Source organism: Cinclus cinclus, chromosome 18 (genome assembly GCF_963662255.1).
Source record: "Cinclus cinclus chromosome 18, bCinCin1.1, whole genome shotgun sequence".
Classification (NCBI taxonomy): domain Eukaryota; kingdom Metazoa; phylum Chordata; class Aves; order Passeriformes; family Cinclidae; genus Cinclus; species Cinclus cinclus.
In genome coordinates this window covers 12753310-12774678 of record NC_085063.1, presented here as the reverse complement: position 1 = coordinate 12774678, position 21369 = coordinate 12753310, and the positions used below count along the sequence as shown (strand labels likewise).

Here is a 21369-nt window from a genome sequence, read left to right as displayed (position 1 = left end):
ACCAGCCCCACCTCTTGCAGCATATTTACTGAAAGCCACTAAACATTAAACAGAGGCAAAAAGTGTATCCCAGCAACATCTGGAATGTATCCCTTCTCCCTTCTGGAAAAAAAGAAATAAATCATGTTCCATTCTTTTAGAGAAAGAAAAGTGATTATATAGAATTATAATGCTGGAAGAAGATAGAGAAGAGCAGAGATTTTTTTTTTTAAATGCTGTTTAGACAATTAAAAAGGGATAGTTTCAAAGAAGCAGCAAATACTATTTCAGCTTATTCTGCCCTGTCTCGCATTACCAAGCTTTCTTCCCATGCCTTGGGTAAGAGACTCCAAGGAAAGCAACAGGTTTTTTTTCATTCTTTCAAGACCTAAGCTAGAAAGGAAACTGGCTCTCAGGCCTAAGTGGTTGAAGATAGAGCAAATTAAAAAAAAAAAAAATTCTTCCAATTCCTGACAACAGGATTCGAAGGCACCTTGATTTCTATGAAGAAAAGCTGCTTTGGGATGAGCTTTCCAAAAGAGGATGTCTGTACCCAGGAGAGCCAATATTCTGCCTCCCCAGACAGAAAAACAGAAAGGCTATAAATATCAAACCAGGAAAAACCATGGGGATTAATATGAGGATGCAAGGTCATAATGTGATTTCCTCCACTTCCCCAGGCTCCTGATCCCAGAATGGCTGGACAACGACCCCACAGCATCACCTGTGCCTGGATGCAGCTGGGGAAGCCTGGGTTCGGAGGGAAACCCTTCCCAGCCTTCCCGAGGGGGGAAGCGAAGCAGTCACTCTCATGCCAAGCCCACAGAAGTGCCTCCAGCTACTAAATTACCCAACGACTTAAACGAACTGCATTGATCTGGCTGGAAAACAAAGCTGCAGCTCTTGGCACTTACCCAGTTAGGAGGGTACAGCTGCATTTTTCACCTGCAAGAAGTTACAACCTCGGTCAGAGATGCCCCTTCACCTGACACAGGGCAGCCGAGGGGGAGACCAAAGGGCAGACACAGGTGAGAGGGAATCACCACTCCAGACACCTCTCAGACACAGCAGAGCCTCAGCAAATGACAGGTATGCCCAGTTTTGCAATCCAGGGCAAGGCTGTTCCTAGAACAAGTCCCATTACTCAGGTTCCTCAACCTCCATCTCCTCGGCTGCACGTGGACTGGATGCAGGATTTCATCAGGACATTAAACTCAGAAGCTGTAAAATCACTGTGCAAAAACCCAATTATACCTACTTTCGTAACAGCCAATTTAAGCTTGTATTTAGGTCCCCTCACATACCCCTACGTTACATAAAGCATTTCTTCCACTTGAAATGTAGCTTTCTAAAGGCCATTTTGCTTAATTTAATGGATCCTTTATGTGGATCTGCAAATCTCTAGAAATGCAACCAAGGAAGACACATGGCTGCAAGACACTGCCTGATCCCTCCCTGAGCACGTAGCAAGAACAGGAGAGGATGAAAGGCATCTCCAAACCCATGAAACTGCTGAGACTGGAGTGCATTTGTGCTCTGAAGAGCAGCAAAACCCCCCGGTCAAGTCAAAAGAGGAATTCCTGAACATCTGCACACACTGTTAACCCATTCCAGACCGGCCAGTGTCCCGCAGGCTGCAGAGCAGGATGGATCCTTCCCTCATTCCACAGCCACCAGCTGAACTGAGCCCACTCGGGCACGCTTCCCTTGGATTTCAGAGAGCTGCTTCTTTCTGCACTTCAAGTAAATAAATGCAGTCATCTCTTTTTCCTTTTTTTTCTAAAAAGCTGCACTAATAAAAAGCTCATAGCGAAATCTATTAAATTGAATCTGTCCATTATGTTTATTGTTCCTTACAATTCAGGCCTGGATGGCAACTCAGTGGAGGTTGGGAAGTGTATTTATCAAGAAAACCCATGAGAACAATGAGGATTAAAAGCTATCAGCAGGACAGAATGCGTTTGTAACCCTGCAGCTTGTTCTGTACCTCGCATAGGACCCCCATCAGAGACCTCTGCCCCCTCTCCTTGTTTTTGAGCCCATCTCTGGCTCATCAACTGACAAGACAGCCAGCACCTGCATTCCCAGAAACAGCTGAGGAAGCTGCAGTATGTATATACTGCTATCAATAAGTCACATTAGAGAAACATAAACCCTGATTGCATTACACACCAGTGATCAGTATCATTAAATGTTACACACCTTGAGTGTGTCTGTGCAGTTGGAGAGGGAAACACTGAATTCAAAAACACATCTTCCCATTCAAGCAAAGTCCCATTACAGTAATGTAAGTGTAACAACAAAAATTAGATTCCTGCTTATTACGTGGGAAACAATTGCAATTTAAGATAATTCTTCCCTGAATTGTGTGAAGCAAGTGCCCATCAATCATGTTGTTTCTTCAGTGTCCTAAAGAGAGCACCTAGCAGGACAAGGGACTTTCAGAGCTCAGTGATGAACAGCCTGATCTGTATATGCTATTCTGAGATACTGAAGCCATGAGACCACCTTTGGTAAAGTGGAATAAAGGTGGAAATAACAAAAAACAACACAGAAAGAGCAGGACTTGCTTCTCCAGGAAAGACATCTGCCTTTGGTGAGCCCTTGCAGCGAAGCCAGCACAAGGGACACCAACAACCACTGACTCGAGGTCTCATTGCACAAATACCTGTGATGAGCACAAGGAAACCCAGCCTGGTTTCAGGCCTGGAACAGGCACCAAGGACAAGCCCAACCCCGAGTCATTTGAGCTGCCAAGCTGTGGGTTTCACCCCATGAAGAGAGTGCAGGGCTCCAAGGGTGAGCCCCAAATTCCCTCAGCCCCGTGGGAACAGCGCGGGAGCTGTGGGAGGCTCCACTCTGCTTTGGGGGGATCTTTTGTTTTTGTAAGAAGTAACAACATTAATCATAACATTAAACAGAAACCACTAAGGGGGAGAATTTCCAAGCTTGCTCAGCACAGAGCCCAGCCTGCAGGGGAGCTGCCAGCCAGTGGCTGCAGCCGGCAAATTCCCTGGGACTCGTCCTCAGCAGCCAAAGGCACGGATGGAAGAGGTGACGAGCAGACTCAGGACTGTTGTAGGACTCGGGCTTGGAAATGTGAGTCTGAACGCTCAGTGGTTAGATGTCTCTTGGGAATTCATCCAAATGGCACTGCTGCTCTCCCAGTTGCCCTGCAGGTAAATCTCGCATGTGGCTTACACAATCTGTTGACTTAAGTAAAGCAAGGGCAGGAGAAGAAAGCTGCTCAGACATCAGGAGAGGCTCATCAGTCCTTTGGGCAAAAGTCTGTGTCACTTCCCCCTCCACAGACAACTCAGGATGTCAGCCAGGCCTCGTGTCCCTTCATGGGAGCACATGCAGTGAGGGTGCAGCAGAACACAGTGCCCAAAACATCAGCGAAAGGACAATAACAACATATTGCCAAATCCTTCCATATTCTTGGCTAGTGCTGATGCTTAAATTCAGTTTACAGAAACTGGAGTTCATGAGCTCTGTGTTTTAGTGAAGTCCTCTGAAATCAAACTGAGCAGTGACCGTACAGATCTCCCAGGGTTTGGGGAATGAGGCCACTTCCAAATCTCATCATGAGTAACGCTCATCCATCCTGCGGGCATGGGACACTTCCAACACACTGTGAGACCACTCCAATCTCTGCAAGGGCAAGATCTTGTTGGATCAGATATCTCAGCTGCAGAAGCAGCTGCAGCGTGCAAGGCTGACGAGCAGGCAGGCTCTGGCAGTCAGGAGTCCAGAGGGAGCCCACCAAAGACTCTCCACCTCTGGAGTGCTTCTTGCCCTGCTGTTTCTTTTTGCTGGTCTCAAACTCTCTTCCCCACAATTTCAGCCCTGGGCCCAGCTCCTCCACCCCTGAGCAGGGCAGAAACAAATGACCTCCCCCAAAGCAAAAGCCTAAAACCTGACCAGAGCAACTCTGACACAGCTGCAGCCAGGGATGTTTTGTTACTAGAGTTACAAAGGGAGAATTAATTCTCACAATTAGTGAAAAGGGACAGAAGTAGAGAAAGGCCACCTTGTAAAATGCTGGTCATCTTCTCTCAAGATTTTAAACCACTGAAGATGCATTTGGAAGGAAAATTGACCACCTGAGCAGCACTGTGAGATGTTGCACAGCCATTCTGCCTGGTGTGCCAATGACAAACCCTACCCTGATCATCAACACAAGTTAAGTATAAGGCCAAATTCTGTGTGTAAAGCTTTCAGTGACCAAGGTCTGCAACAGCAGAGATGGACTTTGCCACTACAGATATTCCCAGTGCAAGTTCCTGATCCCTGTCTGAATCTCAAGGGAGGCAGAAGAGCTGTGAAGATGGGGAGGCAGGCTGGACACTCAATCCATCTCTCGTATCAGACCTGTGTTAACATTTTAACAGGACCTGCTGTTATGATCTTTAGCAAGGAGCAGATGTGGTTTTGAGTAATGGTGAGCGTTACTTAACCAGTTATAGTCACTAATGTAATTGACACCTATTCCATCATCCTTAATACACCCACTTCTTTCTCTGATACCATAAATAGATTAGAAAAGTTTCTGCAGATGGCCATGACCCCATTTGTTTGTGCACTTAGCCATGTATGAATCACTCTTGGCTTGTAGCAGCACTCTGGAATTACTGAAAGATAACTAGTCGGCACAGACACCAATAAATGAATCATGCTTTCCACAAGACCAAACCTTTGGGCTTTTGCAGACTCCAATTACAAAGTAAGAAGAAAAGAACAAAGAAATTACTCAGTCTATTTGCACAAAGTCACGCAGAGTTGATTCACAGTTTTACAGAATTATTACTGACAATCATTTGTAGGGGGTTAGAGTAACAAACCAGCTACTTTACATATTGGACAGAATGAAGAGATGGAAAAAAAATCCCCAAGCCATGTCTTGCACATATTCTTTGAAAAGTAGCCTTGATTTCTGTGCCAGTAACTTTTTTCATCCTTGGTACGCTCCGGGCCTGGGGGTTAATCAGTTTTCATTCACCAAGGCTAAATTCTGCTTTGCTGGGTTGCTTGGGCCAAGTTTGCAAATGTGGGAAATCCTGTTACACCTGCTGAAGAGCACAAACCATCACAGGCACAATCCCTCAGCTCTGCAAGCATCAGCAGGGTCTCAGGAATAGTTCAGAGAACTGCCATGTACAAAAGCACTTGCCTTTCTGATTGCACATTTTTTAATATATACTGCAAGTGAAAAATTACCCAGTCTGAGGCATTTTATTAAAGAGATGTGTGAGACTGAATACACCAAACACAAATGTGTGAACCACTTGAAAGCACTGTGGACATCCACCAACACTGACAACTTGTGAGGCAAGTTTCCAAAGATGTGCAAGGTGTCTTTACGTAACACCACAGTCTGGGACACACTAACACACACCACACACAGTGAAAAAACACACCCTCTTCTAAATGGAGCATTAGCCTAGTCCTGCATCAGTCAGAAATGGGAAGTCTGACTACCTGGAGAAAAAGGAGACACTGATGGATTATGGCCTTAGCACTGCTACCTCGCTGTACACAGTGAAACAGCAGCATTTAGTTTTAAAAAAATCTAAAAGTGAAGGTGGACTCGATGCCAGCCTGAGCTTGAACAGAGACAGTGCCCTGGCTGTATCATCTCTGAGTGGGATGGATGACTGACATGTCTCAGGGCCACATGCTCCAAATCAGCACCCTGTACCAGAGAGATCCAAAACCAGGGATAACGCCCCACTGAGCACAGTCACTGACAGTTTGGGAGGGATGCAAGTCAAATGTTCACACAGCACTGTTTATCTAAGTCCTACCAGTACCCTTTGCATGTACTGAGACCCAACTTCCTGGGCGAATTTACCTTGCAAATGAAATGTGTGACCTGTTTTACACACCTGCTCCACAAGCAGAGAGCTGCCAGCCTGGTACAGCTCATCAGAACCACAGCTCAAGAGAGGCCACAACCAGCACCAGAAAAGCTGCCACACAGCTCTAAACCAATTTGGGAAAACCTACTTATTCATCCTCATGCTTAAGGCTGCCGATTTCCAATGAGAGTTATAAGCCTCTCCCCAAATTGGATTCAAGATGCTATGGAAAATTTAAATTAAAACCTTAATAAAAATTCCCAATTCCTACCCCTCTCCATACTACATCAATTAATGCAACAAGCTCTCTTGTATAAGAACATGCAGGCACCAACAACCTTCTCCTCCAACAAGAGTTTATCTGAGGGGATGCTGTAGATAGAAGGGAAAGAAAAATATTACCAGTAAGGTTGTCTTTAGAAAGCTTGAGTCATTAGAGCCAAGGTTTCAGGTGCAATGCAAGACTAAAAGGATGCATGTGCTAAACAGCAGCATGTCCTTCAGAAGGAAAAAAAAAAAAAAAGCTAAATCAAGAACGTGCAGTATTAGGTGGATGCTTGGATAAACACTGTTCAACATACCACAGCAGAAATGCTAATGCAAGTTTAGTTTTCACACCAGAGAGATTTCAAAAGATTTGCACAGCTTTGATAATATTTAACATCTTTACTAATTTCCTTTTTGGTGCAATCATAAATTTACCACGGTAGCCAAAAGATCTGGGATGAACTACAAGTTCTAGCTGGTTCCAAAGCCAACAAGAATAATGTGTGCTGTTACTATTTTCTCTCAAAACATACCTCTCCAAAACTGACTCAAAATGAGAAAAGAAATTGTGAAACTGTCATTATAAAGAAGCATTTAAAATGCAGATCAAAGTGCTGCCTTAGAAGCTGTATTCCTTGCCAAATCATCAAAGTTCTCTTTACTCTCAATAGCTCCCCAAATCCCCTGATTTGAATGATAAATTCTTACAGCTGAAATTTATCTGCTTTAAAAAAAGAAAAAAAACAACAAAAAAACCCCAATAAAATGGCCTGAACCCCACAATTCCTTCTTCTGGTTACCAGCTACTTCATTAACCAGTTCATTTAGAGCCACTTTCCTGTATTACTAAATTAAGTTTCATGGATGTGTTTATGCCTGTGTGCACACACACACAGAGTTCCCTGAGACCTCCTCAAGTATTGAAAACTTGTCAGCCCTTGGTGGTGTGTGTGTGCAGGGTCTCTCCAGTTCCCAGAGGGCTGTGTGTGTGCAGGGTCTCTCCAGCTCTCAGGGGGCTGTGTGTGTGCAGGGTCTCTCCAGCTCTCAGAGGGCTGTGTGTGTGCAGGGTCTCTCCAGCTCCCAGCACTGTGTCCAGGTTCCAGGTGCTGGCAGTTCCCATGCTCAGTGCTGGGATCTCACCCCGCTCCCCTACACCCTGCACTCACCCATAGCTCCTGGAGGAGCTCCCAGACCACTACTGCATTCCCTGCAGCAAGGAAGCAGCAACTCAGCAGCCACTGATCAGTTCTGGAAGATGGAAATGAGAGGTCAGATCCTGCTGCCACAGAATTCCTCCCTTGTTCTTCCCTGTGCCAGACCCGGCCGCGCAGCTCGCAGATGGAGCAGGTCTGGGATGCATTTCCTCACCTGGGACCTGCCTGAGTGACCCACCTCCTGCCACCCAAAATAGTTATAAAATAATCACCCAGCAATTCAGCCACACAGACAGGAAGAACACTGCATAAAAACATCCCCGTCAACACCAATGATTCCTGTGCTTTATGGATGTCTGGGAGTGTGCTTATGGCGTGAACCAAGTTTGCACTTAATTGCAGGAAAGTGGCCCTTGCACCTCTCTCCTCACCAGCTCTCCAGCCAGGCTTTGTCACTTTGATGCAACCCGCCAGGAGCAGATGCACCGTGTATCAGAGAACAGGAGGGATCTGATAAGACAAACCACACACCAGTACAGGATCTCCCTCCAGGAAGCAAACTGGTTGGCAGTTTTCACATGAGACACCACTGCAAATATATTACCTTTTTTTTCACTAATTAGGTTTAGCAAATTCTGACAGCTGCTGCTACCTGAATGAAACAACACCATCAGACATGACTGTACACTGAGTTATTCAGGAAAGGAGCTGGATTGTAATTACCCTCTATTAGTGACACCATGTAGTTTGGCACTTCCCTTGGAAAGGTCTCCTCATGTCTCTCCACTTATAATTTAGGTTTACAAATTCATTCTAAAACTGGATTTATCAAACCACCAACTTCACCCTGGGAAATCTAAAATTATTAGTATATTTGGTGAGCAATAGCAAATAAAAGTAAGAACATGTGTTTGTGGGTGCTTTTCTCTCCATTTGCAAAGGAAGGAGTGGTAGCAGCTATAATTCAATATCCCTAAAATTTAGAGGTAATCCCAAATCCTACCTTGGGAATTCCTGGCTTTAAGGAAAAGAATATGGTTGTTGTTCCCCACACACCCTTCAAGTCTGGTGTTCTCACAACCAGGATCTGAAAACACACTACTGAGACAAACATTTAGGGGGTGGAGGATGCCAGAAGGTAGCAGGACTTACTGCAGCAAACACCCTCCTCTGAAAACACCCTGACACTGACTGAAAAGGAAGAACAAACCATGTCTTGCCTCCACTTGGCATTATAAATTATCACCTCTGATTATACAGGATCATCTCTGGTGTTGTGTGCTGAGCCCGCTGTGCAGCACAGCACAGTCCAGGTGTTCACCCACAGGAAAAAAAAATGAAGTTTGACTATTTCCCCTGCATTTCCCCCTCTGTGTCTTTTCATTCTCCCATTTGACATTGATTATAAAACACTAAGATTAAAATCACTACCTGAGGGTACAAAATAAACTGCAATTTTAATAAAGACCCCTCTGCTATCCAGGCTCAGGGAATCAGGCCTTTCCTTGGCTATGAAAGGTGGGACCCACAGGGCTGGGACTGCAGAGTGTCTGGGTCCCCTGGGATGGCCAAGGACACACACAGGCAGCTCTTGGGCCACCAGAAGCAAAAGCCACCCGTGCTCTCCTCCTCCAGTATCGTACCTTGGGACGCTGATCTCAGCAAAAAGCAGAGCTTGTCACAGACACACAACCAGAGCCAGACACGGAACTCCTCGGTTTGGCTGAGGGCAAACTGAGGTGCCACAAACTGAACATCCCCTGTGCAAGCAACCTTGGGCTTGCTGAAATGCTGGGAGCAGCTCTGGCTTCCCTCCACGAGGAAAACTTTGGGAGGAATAAAGAAGCACGTGGTTCTTATCCACTCTGCCCTGGACTAAGCCACTGCTGCCGATGACAGTGTCAGGAAAGAAACACATTTGTCAGAAAAGCTGCGTGAAAGCGGAAAGGAGACGTGATCCCTGCTTGAGCCATATGTATTTGGTTTGTTATTAAACCAAAGAATGTGAAAACCTAGAAGTCTTGGCTTGGACAGGAACCTGCTCTCACGGTTCGCTCGGCCCAGCTGGGCACGGCGCTGCTGTTGGGGGGATCGGCCTCGACTCCTGGGAGATGCAACGCCGCCTCCCAGAAATCCCAAACGCCTCGGATAACACTCCTGCACTACCAGAAGCGTCTGCACGAGCAAAGCCTCTGCCGAGAGCCACCCAGCCCGGAGAGAGCTGCCCGCAGGGATGCCCAGGTGCCCGCGGGATCCCCGCCTTGGCACCCGCATCCTCCGGGAGCCGTGCCCGGTGGGAAGGTCAGAGCGGCACGGCCGGAGCGGGCAGGTGCCGGTGCCCTGTGGGGAGGCAGCCACGGCGCCTCACTCCGCTCCCCGCGCCAAATAATTAGTTATTTACAGCCTCTTCCGCCACGCCGGTCACCCCTGACCTCCTTCACGCAGCCGAGGCGATTAGAGCCCACTGCTGCAGACGTCTGGCTGCTTAGCACCGCCCGGCATATTGGCACTCCAGCCCGGCGGCGGGCGAGACTCGCGCCCCCGCCCCCAAGAAACCCTTTTATAATCCTAATCTGGGAGCGCCACACACAGAAACCAGCTGCTTCCTCCACCGCAGCGCCGCAGCCGCCATACGGAATAAAGCCCGCGAGGAAAAGGGGTTTGGGCATCGCTCGGACAGTTAACCTATTTAGAGGGTTGTAAAGCAGAGGAGTTTGCGTGTTCCTTCCCGTGCCACTTTCTTGAAGCGTTCCTGCCTGGTAACTGAAGATTTGGGCTGAAAATTTAAGGAGCATCTGGTGGTAGCTGCTCTGAGGTTCCCTCCAAGTCGTATCAGAAAAGTACACAAAATCAAGCGACTGGAGGAGGAAAAACGGTGTCAAATTAATTTATCTCAGGAAAGCTCAGCTCTGCCCTTTCCACTGGAGCCAGGTGGAGGAAGCGATCAGGTAACAGCCCCTGTAGAGCCACCAAAGCTCTCCTGTAGCAGAGGTGAGCGAATGCTGCCTGCCATCAGCAGGAAATAAATAATAACACTCGTGATAAGAAACCTACCCCAACAAGAAATAAGGAAGGGCAGCAATAAGGGATCTCGGTCCAAGGCTCCCAGGAGCTAATGGGAACTCAGCGCCTGAGTGTCAGGACCCCAGAGCTGACAGAGGGAACAGGACAAGTCAGGGAAGGACCTTGGGAGCATCAGGCACGAGGCTCCCACAACACCCATCCGAATCCAGGCACGGTCTCCTGCCATGTAGTTCACTGCTCTCTGTCTCTCACAACCCCCCGTCCATAAGCAGCACCTGCCTCTTACCAAGCCTTTCATATGTTGACAAAAATGGGGAGAAAAATTATAAACTATGCTATTTCTAAAAAGTCAAGGAGTGAAATTAAAAGCCTGAGTTGTTCCAACAAAACCTCATGCCAAGAGTTAGACTGGAATAGAAGCTTTTTCTTCAAAAGACATTACACATTTTAATTCGCAACTTTTAGCACAACCACGAGCCCCGATCAGACACAAAGTCTCATCCTTGGGATTCTGTGGGACACAGTTTATGTTCAGCAACTGGCTGACACAAAAAAGAACTGTATCTTCATTATTTATACACTGCGATTGGTATGCACATCTAGCCAGGCCTGTTAAAGTCAGGGAAGAATAATGGTCTATTCAGTACCGGCAGTGTTAATAAAATCAGGCAAATCCAGCTTAGTTTTGTCTGAACACGAATGAGATTAAATCAAGATTAAAAGTGCATACAGTACAAAGGGTATGGTTTATGCTAAAATTCAGAATGAACACATTTTAGTACCCGGTATACAAATGCCTGCAGACCTTCTCCGGAACTCAGACACCTGAATTAAACAAGGATGAAGCTGGAGAAGGCAGACGACACTGGACAAAAGCCATCCAAAATACCAAGGCACAGATGCTCTGCAGCCCCGCTGGAGGTAACGGGGCAGATCCTGTGCTAGCAGAAACAGGCAGAGCTCAGCTGGCTCTCCCTGCACGCACCGAGCGCCAGCCTGCCCAGTCGCAGTGCCAGGAATATATGCAAAATCCAGACTCTTTCCCAAGTTTTCCTTTTGGGCCATTTTGCATTAGTCCGTGCAGGGTTTGGATTTCACGGCACTGAACAAGGTGCTAAGCACGGTAAAATCCTGACAACCCTCCCGGTCTGGGATGCCTTGAAAACCTTCCCTTTACAGAAAATACCATTTTCTTGAAAGTGCCAAAGAGCCCAACTCATTCCTTTCCCCTCAGCAATAATATTCCTTCTCTCTCACCTCCATGCACTTCATTTCCAAGAGGGAAAGAGCACATAGAGAAGTGCTGGATATTTAGGTCAGGCACTGCCCTCAGTGCTACTCTGCGAGGGTTGAACAATATTAATGAAAAAACCCAAATCGCCCTTCGGAACAAAACGCCCCGAGGGGCTGGAGATAGGGGGAGCAGGTTCCCGAGTACAAACCCTACTGGGTGTCCGGACCGCGCTGGCCCCCGGTACCGAGGCGAGGGTGAATTACACGGAGGCAGCGCAGAGCCCCGGAGGAGGCTCGGGGGCCCGCAAGCATCACCCCGGCAGGATGGGAAGGCGCGGGGCAGGGGCACCAGGGCATCGCGGGGAAAGGGCGAGACGCGGGCGGTGATGGAGCCGAGATGGGGAAGAGCGGGGATCTCAGCCCCGGTGCCGGCGGGGAGAGGATGATCCCGGGCAGCTCCGCCAGCCCGGCCCGCGCCGTGTCACACCCGCACCGACATCCCAGCGGCAACAGATGAGAGAGCAGGGCTCGCACGGAGGAGGGGGCGAAAGCACTCCGGGAAAGCGCATCGCAGCCCAGGGTCCCGGGCGCCGCCGGGAACCCCCGCGGGAACTTCCCCGCCCGCGGCGGGGCCGCCGGGCACTCCCGCAGCCCGGGCACCTCCCGCACCCTCCCCGGGAGCAGCAGGACAGGTACTTACTGATCTCCATGCTCTGGAACAAAGACCTTTTGCAGTTGCATGTGCAGGACACATTGGGCTGAATAGCTACGGCCGTGCTGTTCAACCCCATGAAGTTATACATTTAAACACACACACACACACACACACACACACAAAAAAAAAAAAAAAAAAAAGGAAAAAAAAAAAAAAAGGAAGGCGACGGCGACACAAAGAACTTCCCGGCCGCCGAGCGCTCCCCGGGCAGCACCACATAAAGCCGGGGCTCCTCCTCGGCGCGGGGGGGCGGAGGGAGGGAAATGCAGCTGCGATCAGAAATTGGAAATAAAAAACCCGGCGCGGCGCAGCGCCCCCGGCAGCGGCTCCGCTCGGCCCCGCGGCTGCTCCGCGCCCCTCCGGCCCGGGAAGCGGCAGCGCTGGGCCCGGCCGCGGCAGCCCCGCACTTTTGTGGGGCGCGGCGCGGTGGGAGCGCGGTGGGAGCGATGCCCGCCCGCTCCCGCTCCGCTCCCGCCCCCCGCGCTCATTCACGGCCACGGGGACGCGGCCGCGCCGCCGCCGCCGCGGGCGGGACCGTGACGTCAGCGCCAGACGGGGACTGCCCTTCCCTTCCCTTTCCTTCTCTTTCCTTTCCCTTCCCTTTCCCTTCCTTTCCCTTTCCCCTTCCCTTTCCCTTCCTTTCCCTTTCCCTTTCCCCTTCCCTTTCCCTTTCCTTCCCGGGGCTGGGGAGAGCTCCCGGTGCGGCTCCCCCGGGACGCGGAGCGGCGGCAGCTGCCGGGGGGCGCGGGACCCCCGGAACCGCAGAGCGAGTCAGGCTGGAAGGGACCTCACCGTCCGGCTCAGGCAGGGTCATCCCAGAGCACAGGGCACAGGATTGTGTCCAGATGGCTTCTGGAATATCGCCAGCGAGATATTCCACACCCTCTCCGGGCAGTCCGTTCAGTGTTCGTTCACCTGCACAAGAACAAAGTTCTTCCTCGTGTTCTGGTGGAAATTCCTGGCCGAAATTCCTGGCCATCAGTTTTGTAGTCTCTTGTTCTGTTGCTCAGCACCACTGAGCAGAGCCTGGTCCATCTTTATGGCACCCTTTCTTTAGGTATTTACACACATGGATGAGGTGCCCTCTCATCATCCCTTCTTGAGTCCAACTGCTCTCTCAGCCTTTCCTCATCAGAGATGCTCCAGTCATATTACTGCACCCACCCACCCACAGTGGATCTTTAAAGTACCACCTGCACTGAGCCCACCCAGGTGGGTCCAGTGGCACCCCCAGCTCTCAGCCTCCTGCAGGACCTGTCAGAGCTTTTTCAGATCAGCTCCAAAAGCACCTGGATTTGTGTATCCTGCTGGAAAAGCACCCAAAAGTCAGGCTTACCCTTCAACACCCACCCAGCTGTGGGGAACCCCTTCAGCCCTGTCCCCACAGCACTGAGCCACAGGGCTTCAGGCCCACTTCACACAGCCAGTCCCCAGTGCAGCATTTCAGAGAGAAAAATGGGAAAGATTGGAAAAGCAATGTGAAGGGATAAACCTGCAAGGGTCACTCTGGCCATGGCTGAGCTCAGTGAAAATTCTACCACTAGCTCCCATGGTAGATGTGGTGCTGCTCAGAGCTCAGGAACTATTCCAGATACATTCCCACTTTTGTTTCAAGCCACAAGCTGTAAAATGGAGTGACCCCATTCACTGCAAGACAGGTGAAAGGAAAAAAAAATCATCTCTTCCCTAAGGGTTCAGTGTGCTAAGCTTTAGTCGGGACAGATTTTTTTTTTTTTCTGGGAAATAAACCTGTGAAAACAAAGGTTTATAATGAAAATGCTGAAACAAGCTTAACTACAGTGGTGCGAAGTAGCTGCTATAATACTTGGTGACTCCTGTTACTGAGAGATAAAGGCAGCTTCAGTTATCTTCTAAGAAAGCATATTTCCCCATAACTGTGGGTAGCTCTGACTTAGGATCTGTGAGTATCTGAGGCATCCCCAGCTGGGCCTGCATTCCCCAGAGATGCTGCTGCAATCTGGGAAGATGCACCGAGGTGGAGACAGGCAACCAACCAGCAGAAATCCTATTCCTACAAAGCTGAAGCAATCACAGAAGATGGATGGTCTCAAAATTTGGATTGGAGACAGGAGCACTCATTGGTAAGGTTTAACCTTTATTTCCCTGCCCAAAAAAGGAATTTATTTCTACATGACTACTACAATCTAATGTTAAATTCCCACCTGCAGCCCCATCCAGTTCTGTGAAAATGCCTGGAGAGAAGGAACAAGGAATTGCCAGGTTGTTTAATCTTTTACTCTTTGCCACTCGACACATGGTAATTCCCAACAATTACTAATCCAAAGGAAACACGGAAGAGGATCGTGTGGCTCAGATAGAAGTGAGCTTTGAGAAGTCTGTGCTTCCCAGCACTGGGCAGATGTGAATTATTCAACAAGTGCCATGCCCAAAGGCAGGGGAAGGTGCTGGGGTGGCACTACAAGTGCGAGTTGGTGTGCAGGGAGAGTAGGGACAATTACCTGAAAAAAAATCTGTTCTAGAACTGGAGATAAAGCATTTCCAATACTATTTTATATTTTGTTCCCTGCCTCAGTTTCCTCATCAGTAATGCAGGAGGGGTAATCGTGATTCCTTCAGATTATTTCTGGGGTGTCAATTTATTTTGCAGAAATACTTTGTGAAAATGTGGAAATGTGAAGAAGTGTTACCCGTTATATTTCTGGGCCCACCAGCCACTGGGCCCTCCAGGCCCAGAAAGGATATGAAGGAAGTTAAAGCCAGGCATACACAGGGTCAAAATTCTGAAGACAAATTCCAGTTCAGATATGCTTTATCAATCAACCCACTTTTATTATAATTTATCTGGAAATATATCTTTATATTATGTTTAAAACACTTGGTAGTTGAATATTAGCAACACTTTTCCAAAGGACCTTGCTTGACTAGCCAGCAAAGGTGGCTGGAAGCTTATCTGAGCCTACCAGCTTGCAACTAACATTCTTTGCACTTAAAACAGGTAGCACTGCCATAAATAAGTCAAGGTGAAGACTGCACATGTTGCCATGTCACGTGAGATCCTAGCTGGCAGCACCAGCCCTGCCACTGCTGCCGAGCCCTCTGAGCTCTTCAGTCAGTGTGGCCACAGTTCACGTTTAATTCAGAATTCTTGAATTTTAAGACAGTTGTGACACCTTCAAGCAGTCTCAAGGGAGTGACTGCAGCTCTAAGCAATGGATTATTCTTCTGAGGCAGGTCAGTGCCTTGAGTGGAGGGTCCTTCTCTGCAATCTCTGTTGTGACAGGCAGGGCTTTGCCTTTCAAAAGGCACAGGGGCAGGAGATGGGGTGGCCTGAGCAATGGCACTGCCAGAGCCCGGTGCCCAGGCTGCACTGGAGCCGTGGCAGAGGCAGCTCCAGTGGGGGAGAGGAGCCTGCCCTCACCCCATGAATCAGCTTGTTCCAGGGGGAGTTTTTACAAGTTCACAAAGCTTTGGTGGATAAAGGCTCCCGTTTCAGGTGCAGGCTGCTGCAAGTTCTCACATCTTCCCAACCTTCTTTAAAAATAAAGAAAAAAATAACTGTTTGCAAGCCGATGCTGGTTTAAAAATGCTGTTTACTATCATCTCCATTTCATCTGAACGACTCATGTGGCTTTAAGAATAATCAGCATTTTTCCACCATGATTTAAGAACAAATAATTAAAGTCATCCCAGATGGGCTTGTAAAAATTAGAAGTACATCAGCTAACTTAAATGCTTCACCCTGTTGTTTGTAATGACACCATCCAGCCTCCAGCCCAATGCATTTGTCAGAGCTTCTGTCCCAGCAGTGAGTGCTGCTCATCTATGGGACATTTCCAAGAACACACTGTTGTTGATTTTGGCTCCTGTAGTTTGTCACTGATTGGCTTTTTTCCACTTCTTTTTATGTTTTCCCTGGAGACACCTCAGACGGCTCCAGGATGAGTCTGGAACAGTGAGATCTCCCTTCGCTTCCTGGGCTTGCTGTAAAATTTCAAGGAAAGCCAAGGCTGCTCCCTGGGCCTCTGGCTCTGCAGCCATGGAAAGGGACACACAGGAGCTCTGGGATCATCAGGAATCCTTGGACAAACTGAAGGACATGGGCACATCAGTCTGCTCTGGCTAGTCGGGGATTGGAGCGTAATTTCACTCAGTGCCAGACCAGAAGTCAGGTATTTGCCTTTGCAGTCACATTTAAATCTTTTCATTTATTCCTCACTGCAACAGTCCAGCATCACTTAGATCATTATAGTGCGGCACCATGGATAAATTCATAGAATGTAATGGAAAAGCAAGATCCATCTGAGAAATAAGTAACCTTAAGAGTCAAATTGCATTCAAGACAATTAAGGAAAAAGAAAACAAAAAAACTCCACAAGTCCCCAAAGCTTTGTTAACTAAACAGTTGTCCATTAAAGAGTCCAAATATTTCACAGCATTAGTCTTTGGATTAATGTTAAATCGATACGCACTAACGCAATAGGGCAATAGTTACCATGGTGAATAATTCTATATTTATTTTCAAGCAAGCCTTATTTCTAACAATTCCAGACATGGTTTCCGTTTTCTGGTGACTAACCTCTCAATTTAAGCTTATTTTTTTTAACTGCTTGGTCCCAGAAATTCAGGTTTTCTCCCCAACAATTAGAACAGGATCTCTGCTGCCAGAGAACCATGCCACGGGTACATGGATGCTCAGCAGCTTTAGTTAAGGGTCCCACTTAAGGGTCCCAATCAGGAGGGATAAAAAGTCACTAAGTATTTGTTTGTAATGAAAATTTTTCACTGAAGCCACCAGAATGTAATTCCCACCTATGCTCTCTCATTTGGGGCCTGATATAACTCAGTTGAAATCACTGGAAAGACTCCACCCTACCTTTACATTTTCTTGAGGCTCTAGTAGGAAATACATCACTCTCTGAATTCACAGCTCCCTGCCTGGGCACACTTCATTTCCTTGTGCTAGAGAAACCAGGATGGCACATGTAAAACAAAAGAGCACCGAGGGAAGAGTTCTAAGTGCATAAATACAAAATAATTCCTGACTTCTTAAGGGAAGAACAGGCATTTTTGAGAGGGGAATGACACTCTGGAAAGCAAACAGAGGTGACCCTGAGCTCTGCCACAGCCAAGTGAAGACTTCAGGCTCATCCGAGGAAGCACTTGAGTGATGCTGGAAGGCAGCTCGGAACCCACTCTCAGCAGTGTTTTGGAAGCGGAGCAGCTGCCAACAGCTCATGGATTGAACTGTCCCTGTTTGATGCCCATCTACACCCACCCAGTGCACTCACGGCAGAAACACCACACACGCACACGCTCCCGTTTGTCAGAACACATTTGCTGCGCTTTGGTGCTTTTGTTCCTTGCATGAAAGGTGAGCTCAGACAAACCCAGGCTCTGCTCTCCGTTTTTCTGCCCGGACACACACGGCCGGGCTGGAGCGGCTGGGCAGGGCAGGCCCCGCTCACTGCCCCGGCACAACGCCGGCAGCAGCTCGGGAGTCAGCCCCGGAGCCCCTCCGCGCCTGCCACAGGCAATCGCTGGAGGAGGATGCTCTGAACATGCCCCTGCCTTCAGTCGCCATTCAGCGGCAGCACAGGGCGAGCCCGAGCCTTCCTCCCGCCATCACCATCACTTGGGGGGGCACCATGAGGATAGCCTCAGGAATGCGCCCTGGGTCGCGCATGGAAAACCCAGCGGGATCGCGCCCCCAGAACCGAGCCCTCCTCGCCCCACGGGGCGCGGTCCCTTTAAACCGCGCGGAGGCCGCGGGGCAGCCCCAGATGGCCCCGGTGTCACTGGCGGGCGCTGCCCCGCCCCCTTCGGGCCAGGCTCAGCCAATCAGAAGTGACGGCGGCGGCCGCGGGGCGCGAGACAGCCAATCAGCGCAGGGGGCGTGGTGCGCGGCCATGCGGGCGGCGGCGCCACGTGGGGCGGGGCCGTGACCGCGCCATGACCCGGGGCCGTGACAAAGGCGCTGCGCGCGCCTTCCCGCGCCGCCGCCTTAAAGGGACAGCGCGGGCCCCGCGCCACCGGGGCGGGCGGGCCGACCGGCCGGCCGGGCGGGGCCGAGCCGAGCCGAGCCGAGCCGACCCGACCCGACCCGACCCCCGGCGCTGCAGGCTGTGTGTGCCTTGGGTGTGTCGCGGCACCCGCGGCGCTGCTCAGCGCTTCCTGTCCCGGTCATGAACCGGCTCACCCTCCCGTACGCACAGCAAGCAGGGACGTATGGCTTCGCCTCTGCGGGGTGTCGAGCGGTGACCGTGCCCTGCCCTGAGCCGGGCACAGCCGGACGGACAGACGGACGGATAGACGGACAGACGGGGCTCTGCCTGCAGCGGCCGGGCAGGATGTACCGCCAGGGCTCAGGACAGACAGGATAGATGGACAGGCAGGGTTTGTCTGCATCCGACGGGCAGGATGGACAGACAGCCAGGGCTCAGGCCAGGCAGGCCAGACGGACAGGCAGGCAGGGCTGGGCCGTGAAATCCCCCTTTCCCTGTGCAGGCCGAGCCCGCCCTGCCCGTGCCCTTAAACTCCAGTTTTCCTGTAGGCTTTGCTCATTTCAGCCCCCCGGTGCCTCTCGGTGCCAGCAGGTGGGACAGCCGGGACTGTCCGAGCTGCTGCCAGTGACCCGGAGCCCAGCTCGGAGCGCCCCTCTCGCACAGGGCACCATCACTGCTGCCTCGTAAACCTGCGAGAGGGGCGGCTTGGACACCAGCGAGACAGAAAAGCAAACAAACTGCAGGGCTAGGAAACAGGGAGGATCCTGGAACACAAATGCTCCCATAAATGTCTTTTCCATAAGTCTATTTACTCAGCTGCTGAAATGATTTCAACTGAGTGATTAGTCTTACATGCTAAAACCAAGCCATCCATTCTCTTCTCTGATGGTCCAAAATCCTACATCTGGTACTTTATCTGCAGTCTATTTTCCCCCCTTTTGTTTCAGAGAGAGAGTTTCTGAGGTATTTGGTCCCCAGATGCACTGTATCATCACAGTTTGGGCTCAGAGGTGAATCACAGACATTAAAAGTGGTTGTTTCAGTCCCACTCGGCTGCAGAGAGCAGAATCCTCCCTCACAAAGAGACAAAACTGATAATTTGAGAGCCTGCTTTTCAAAGAGGATGAAGAGTAAGTGTTAGAACTTCAGATGAAAACGCCCTTAAAATGTACATTTGACCTCCTGTACTACCTTGGAGTGTTGTAGCCCCAAAACTGACATGCTGTTTCTGGGGATGAGGCTCTCTGGGGGTCCTCTGGTTCCTAAAATACAAGCCAGGAAAAATAGAGGCCTTGAAGACTTTGTACGAGGGCAGATCACCATCATCAGCATCAGTGATTCCCTAAACTTGAAACTGTGCATTGTATATTGTACATCCAGGTGATGTACAATAAAATAACTGAACACAGGATGTGTATAAAACATCACCCCCTGTCCATTACCAATAATCTCTAGTTTTGCTGGAACAGTTAAAAAAGCCAAGATTTTTGCACTTCTTTCTCAAATCACATGGAGTCTTGCCTGAGCCTGGTACTGTTTGGCACAAAGAGAACTTCCAGGCACATCTAATTAAATCGTATGAATCAGGGATATTGAATTGTTGAAGGGTTTTTTTTTTCTTGTTGATACTGCAGTTTTGGATTTCTAATGAATCAGATAATCTACAAAATTATAAATTCTAAGGCTTAAGAGAAAACACAAAATAAGACACTGGTTTGGGACTCCAGGGAGCATGTGAGAATCTGATTTTCCAAACGAAAAGAGTTACAACATCAGTTAAAACCTAAAGGCTTCACTTTCTCAAATCTTCTATGCTAGATTTTATACAGCTAATACATCGCCAATGTTTCCAAGGAAACCAATATGCCCTGTTCTCTCTGAAACAAATCTCACCATTAAAACAATTAAAAACTTAATCTGTGTTCTCCTCCCTCCCTCTCCCTCTCTGCTTTTAGTATTATCGCATGCATTTTAATTAAAAACATTATTGCAATAAATTTTTTATACGTACGTAGGCTACAGCATAAATTACCTAAAGGAACCTTGGCTCCTGAGTGTAATAATTGGGAACGAAATATTTCACAACAATTGAGCAAAGCTCAATTAACAGGAGCCCTGACGAATCAATTACAGCCTCTGCTCATCTCTGAAGGCCAGCAGCTGGAGCTGATGGAGAGGAGTTGAAAACTCAGCCTGGCTGCGGGAAACACAGGTTCAGGTGTTGGATGTGGGATACACAAATCCCCAAATCTCAGCTGGTGGGACAGTCCCCGCTGGAGGAAGCTCTGGCCAGCCAGAGAGGAAAGGCAGCTCCCACAGGGCAGCGCACTTGGCTGTTGGGAAGGAATGCTCCTGATTTTTCTGCAGGGTGAGCGAGCAGTGGGGTTTAAGTTCTGGGGTGCATCTGTTCCCATCCCGCTTCCGCAGGGCCTACACCACCAACACTTAACTAGGGAGAGGGTGGATGCCAGGGGATGGAGATGTCTGAAAGCTGAACATAGGCTCAGAGGGTCTCCTGCCTCAAGGATGTATAGATGTGGTGCTTAGGGACAGGGATTGGTGGTAGCCTTGGCAGCATTGGGGGAATGGTTGGACTGGATGACCTTAAAGGGCTTTCCCAACATAAACCATTCTGTGATTCTATGAAATGAATCGAGTGAGAGCCCCCAGCACCTCCACCTGCACCCACTCACTGCAATGTGAGAGTGCCTGGAGAAAGAGAAGGCTTGAGAATCCATCACTGATAGTGCGCTTTGAAAATCTGACGGGCATTTAGAGCAGCTCTCAGAGCACCTCTCTCCCAGGCTGAGTGGCTTGGCATGTATGGCTTAATTTGCCCCCTTCTTTTGAGGAAGTTCTGTGTTCTGCCAGGTTTCTTTGTGTGAGATTTGGGCCGTGCAGGCCTGAGCTGACAGCCCAGGTCAGTGCTGGAGGCACCTTCCATCGGCAGGAGCACAGTCCAGTCCCAGGGATGGCAGCACTTGGATAAGCTCTGCTGCACTGCCTGAAGCCTCTCCTGGTTTGTTTGTATTGACTTTGAGAGCACCACTGCTGTCCCCAGGAGTTGGAAAACAAACAGGAACCCCCAGTGCCAGCACCAAGGAGCTTAAAGCCTGGCTGCAAACACACAGCTCGGGCTCTGTGTGCCGAGT

General features: G+C 49.3%; 1 protein-coding gene across 3 annotated transcripts in view; it reads right to left on the bottom strand.

Moving 5' to 3' along the window:
* The window catches only part of PMEPA1 (prostate transmembrane protein, androgen induced 1), a 39664-nt gene extending 27287 nt beyond the window's left edge, over nt 1-12377 (bottom strand). For 2 of the 3 annotated variants that reach the window (XM_062504900.1, XM_062504902.1), the window contains exon 1: nt 12219-12377. In XM_062504900.1, coding sequence (XP_062360884.1) covers nt 12219-12321 — 103 coding nt within the window. In that variant the 5' untranslated portion in view covers nt 12322-12377. Of the gene's footprint in view, nt 1-1565; nt 1577-12214 lie in introns of all 3 variants that reach the window. The other variant, XM_062504903.1, reaches the window with a different exon arrangement.
* Between the last annotated feature and the right edge of the window lie 8992 nt (nt 12378-21369).